This window comes from Coffea arabica, chromosome 7c (assembly GCF_036785885.1).
Source record: "Coffea arabica cultivar ET-39 chromosome 7c, Coffea Arabica ET-39 HiFi, whole genome shotgun sequence".
Classification (NCBI taxonomy): Eukaryota; Viridiplantae; Streptophyta; class Magnoliopsida; order Gentianales; family Rubiaceae; genus Coffea; species Coffea arabica.
In genome coordinates, this window is record NC_092322.1 from 19,463,298 (window position 1) to 19,468,552 (window position 5,255).

Here is a 5,255-nt window from a genome sequence, read left to right on the forward strand (position 1 = left end):
AATAACTGTAATACACATACTACAAAAAATAATAACATGGCAAGCAATTAAATAGCAGCAGAGTTTGGGGGAAAAAAGGGGAAAAAGAAGAGGGGGGGAAAAAGGAAATCCAGCACCACGACAAATATAATGTAACACAACAAGAAGAATAAAATGAAGAAAAGAAGAAAACAAAAAGAACCACTCTATCCAAAAAAGCAACTTCCAATCCACAATGCACGTGACCTGAGCATGCAGGAGGAGGACGACCACCAACTAATTTAAGGGATTTGGACATCATCTTTTTAAGTTCAATTAATCCTACCAAATGATGGAGAGGAGCCCAAGTCTCTAATTTAAGCATTCTTTAATATACAATATTTTTTTTCTTGTCTCTTCTTAATATTTGTTGCAAAAAAAAAGGGGGGGGGGGGATGCTTTAACATGTTAATTAAAGAAGGAAAAGTGTATCTTGCATATAGACTTGTGCTTATTTAACTATAAGCATCATATCAATCTGTAGCAGAATTAAAAAAAAAAAAAAGAATTGACATTTTATGGCTAGCTGCATCAATTCAACAACAAAAAAGGGGGATTCTCCAGAAATTGCTTTCAAGAAACTTGAATTAGACTTCCTGTGAGGGATATGACTCTCCTTCTTCTTCTTGGCTGGAACTCCGCGCATCAACACAATCTTCAATTATGATCTTTAGAGCCTCATTTCCCATATCTCTCTGTTCTTGTTGAATTTGCTTCACTGAACTTGCAACAGACTCGCGACATCGTTTCACCTCAATCATTTCAAGAGTAGGACATTCCCCTAAACAAGAAGGCACCTCTTCCAACTTCGGACACCACTGGACAACCAATTTCTCAAGACGGGGAAAATTATCAGAAGATGCAGTCCACTTGCGAAAATTCAAAAAGCCTCTCAATTTCAAGACTCGGAGCTTAGGGAACTCCTCTTCTTTCATTTCCCATTCTTCCCCAGGGGAGCTGTAATAACAAGAGAGTAATTTAAGCACTTCAAGATTGGGCAACTTTCCAATTGTTGAGATTTCACTCCATAGATGCTCATAAGTGAGAGTCAACTTCTTCAAATTCAAAGGCAATTTAAATCCGTAACTGTTAAATATGTTAACGTCAAATAAATGCAGAGCCAGTGATTCTAGTTGCCTCAAACAGTCAAACAAGGGAATCTCGGCGCCAGTATGTTTTTGTCTTGATGCCGCCACCGTACATCTTAGCCTGCGGATGTTTGGTAACTTTGTCAGTATCTTTTGCAAGCTTTGAGAGGAGGGGCCAATGGCAAGGCTTAAACTGTCTAAACGATTTAAACCTGAGGATACTTCAAGATTTTCAACAGGAAAAATAAAACCAACTACGGGATTTGTAGTCCATAGATGCCTCAATGTCTTAATGTTCCAGATAGTCTTGGGTAACAAACAATCAGAGGTGTTTCCTCGTAGCAGAAAAGTTTGTAACCTTGAGAGGTTAGCTATTGCAGCTGGGATGAAATTTACTTCGCTAACACGAAGAGCCAAGTATCTCAAGTGAGCAAGCAAAAGTACTTCCATAGGAAAATATGCAACAAACTCCAATTCCCCCAAATCCAACACTCTTAGAAGTTCTGGTAACCAAAACCCCAAATCATCCTTATTAAACAATAACAAACTGCGTACATTGGGAAATTCTAGCATTAACTCCCGAATCATCAAATTCCCGGCATTTTGATCACAAACTCGGAGGGGGTTGCTTGGGCCAGTAAGAATAAAACGATCATTCCGACCATGCAAAACATGTAGAAAGTTTTCTTCTTTGGCTTTTTTCACACAAAACTCATGTACCAAATCATGAAGTTGGCAGGTTTTGGCACCACCCATGGTTCTTTGTTCAGAAACCATAACTAAACTTCTATCAACCAGATCCTTCAAATAGTCATCTGCCGCATCCTCTAAACTCTTTCCTTCAATCTTTCGCACGAAGCCTTCAGAGATCCAGAGCCATAACAACCATCGGACAGGAACATTTTCATCTTCTTTATATGCACCAAAGTAAAGAAGGCATGGCTTCAAATCATCCGATAAATGACTGTAACTCAGCTCAAGCGTCTTCATGCAGTATTCGTCATCAAGGACAATACTGGAAGTTAGACTCTTCGCAACTTCTTCCCAATAGTCTTCTGCAGTATTATCAAGAATTCCAGCAACAAGAACAACTGTGAGAGGTAAGCCCCTACATAATTTTGCTATTTGAGATCCAGCTTCACCTAATGTCGGAGGAAAACCATCTTTGCCAATTAGCTTTTTCTGCAGCAACGTCCAACTCTCTTCATCAGTAAGGTGGCGGAGATGGTGAGCCTTGGTATCAGGTTTGAATTGCAATTGAATTCTGCTGGTGAAGAGAATCCGACTTCCGTTAGCATCATCGGGCAATGCTCTCTCCAGCAAATTCCATGCCTTAATCTCCCAGACATCATCCAAAAAAATGAGATACGTATTTCTCTTTAAAAGTTTGTACAGCTTGTGAACCAAATCACTTTCATCCATCTCAAGATATTCCCCAGGACTTCTAGAAGAAATACTACATAAAAGCTGAACTAACAAACTGTGCATGCTATACACTTGAGAAACAGTACACCGAGCAAGGATATGAAAGTGGCTCAAAATTAATGCATCATTGCAAACTCTATTGGCCAATGTTGTCTTACCAAGTCCAGCCATACCCACAATTGAAACAAAATCCAACAGCTTTGAACCCCTGGTAAGACCATGAATAATTGCCTTTACCTCATCATCAAGACCCACCAGAACTTCATTCAACATTGGGGTGCGACATTTTGACTCAATGCGGAAAGATTTCTGGGTAGTTCTCTGAGCTCCACAGTCATGCATCGTGCTATCATAGGTTTCAAGGGCCTCAGTCCTCAAAAGCTGGATATCTCTAGCAACTCTTTCCAAATATTCATGTTTATCACCAACCACGATAGAGTCAATGACAAACTCTGCCCTGTGCGCAACCTCCATAACACGACTCCAAAGAGCTTGGAGTTTTCCATTCCGGTTGCGCTGGTCTGCTATCTTGACAAGGAAAGATCTTAAGACTATGAGATCTTCTAGGACTGTGTGGATTTGATCTTTCGGGAATGCAATTGAATAATCAGTCTCACTACAATTTTCTAGTTCCTTCAGATTTTCAAGGAGAAAATCCATAGAGCCCAACTCATTGGTCCTAGGAAAACCAAATGGCGAGAATAGTAATGTAACTGGATCAGTAACTTCTGCCCTAATAAACTTGAGCACTTTAAGCAAATGAAAAAGAGCAAGATCGGTTTCCTTGGCCAAGCCTTCTTTGATTTGATTCACAGAAAGAGAGAAAATTACAACCGCTGCATCACAGGCCACAACTCCAATAAGATTCTTCATTTCATGGCATAGCTCTTTGAACTTCTCCTGATGCCTGAGAAGGATTGTAAGGAATCTTAGCCCCTCAACAAATTTGAGCATTTGATTCATAATCGGGACTGGAGTATTGGTACAAGATTTCAGCAGCTCCATAATATTGGGAACGAGATGATCCATAAAGTCAGCTACTAAATGCTTATTCTTCTCCAGATCTGAAATGTCTGATGATCTTGATAACTTTGCAGCAGTCAAGACATGGATGTAAGTTTCTCGGACCTGGGGATCACCGGGATTAATCCTCTCATCTATTAGTCGAGAAATTTGAAGTCTCATTTCCTTGCATACTTCATTATTATCTATGGCCTTGTTAAACCACCATATAGAAAACAGACGTAATGCATTGATAGCCACCACTTCAGCGTGAATCAAGAGATCTATCAATTGCTGACCCTCGACACCGCGAAGCATAGCAAAGTGAATGAAACTCTTCAAGAACATTAGCTTCTTGGAATGGGATACGCCAATTTTCGCCAGATTCTCGGAAACCGAATCGATGAAATCCATAACTAGCTCTGGATCTCGCAGCCAGTAACAGTCTCGCAGATAGTTGATAAACGATTCGTTGATATCTGTTTCGAAAAACAACTTGATTGCTTCCAGGAATATGGTGAGCTCACTTTTAATACGAGTCAAATCAGGCGATTGAGGATGAATGAAGTGTTCGCTTTGAGCAAATTCAAGATCTTGCATTCTCCTGGTAATCAGATCTTGAATTCTGGAAGACGTAACATCCTTCTCCTTCTCATCTTGTTCCAAACAGGTTTCATGGTTCCTCCTCCTCCTACACATTGTCAGATACAGATCAAAGCTTTGTAATAGTCTCACCCCCATCTTCAGCTTCCGGATAAGATCATCGTACTCTAGGATGGTATTATCCAACCAGCGAAGAGATTGTAGAGCGAACTCGAAGCAACTAGTGCTACTACTGTAGGATATCTCCATTATTGTATCTTCTATTCACTCTGAAATCAAATTTGTATCTTGAATAAACATTTTATTAGTTCAAGGTTAACAACTTTCTCATGATATGAAAATAGTCAAATATTGTCGGCAAGACTCTTAAATTTTCCTGGCAGGGCCTGTGGATACATTAGGGGCCCTTTCCAAGTAAACGCTACCGATTCGAGGCAAATCTAGATCCTACTGCAGTAAATGGTTTATAATGCTTGCTGTTCATTTTCGATAGCTACAAAAACTGTAAATAGTTACAATTTTACCAGAACGTAAACGCTACAGTCAAAACTACTCCTACTAATATCTTGAACTATTTTTTCATCAATACCATCATTATCCATGCCAATGCAAACTCAATTAGAAGTTTGAGGGCATCCAAAACTCCAGACATATTAAGGTAACAATTCTTAAAACTCCAGGTAACCATTTGTTAAAAATCCATACACAAACTCACCCGACAAATCGTACCAATTTCGAGATATGATGGATTTTAACTGTGATTTTCTTGAAAGAAGGCATTGATTGCTCTTTGACTACTGTATAGCAGGGCGGAAAAAGCCATAACAATTAGATAACACAAACCGTCAAAACCTCCTTTTTTTTTTTTTTTTTTTTTTTTTTTTTGTGCGTGCACGCTTGTTTTGTGGTCTTAGGCTACAAAATAGGAAAATCTCTTATTTTGGAACCAATTTGGTTAGGATACTTCAACAAGTAAGAATACAGGTGTTTATACTCTAATTACTCTGTTTGTTGTCAACCATGAGGGTTCTCAAGATTGCAGTAACAAAAAAAAAAGGGAAAACTGCATAAATAGGTCTCACTATTGATTTTAGGAGTTTTTCGAAAAAGATGCAAAAA

The 5,255-nt window shown here is 39.1% G+C and overlaps 1 protein-coding gene across 1 annotated transcript; it reads right to left on the reverse strand.

Moving 5' to 3' along the window:
- Window positions 1-605: 605 nt before the first annotated feature.
- Window positions 606-4,385, reverse strand: LOC113699698 (putative late blight resistance protein homolog R1A-3). Its single transcript, XM_027220058.1, has one exon. It carries the CDS (start codon window positions 4,383-4,385, stop codon window positions 606-608), a length of 3,780 nt encoding a protein of 1,259 aa, XP_027075859.1.
- Window positions 4,386-5,255: the final 870 nt, after the last annotated feature.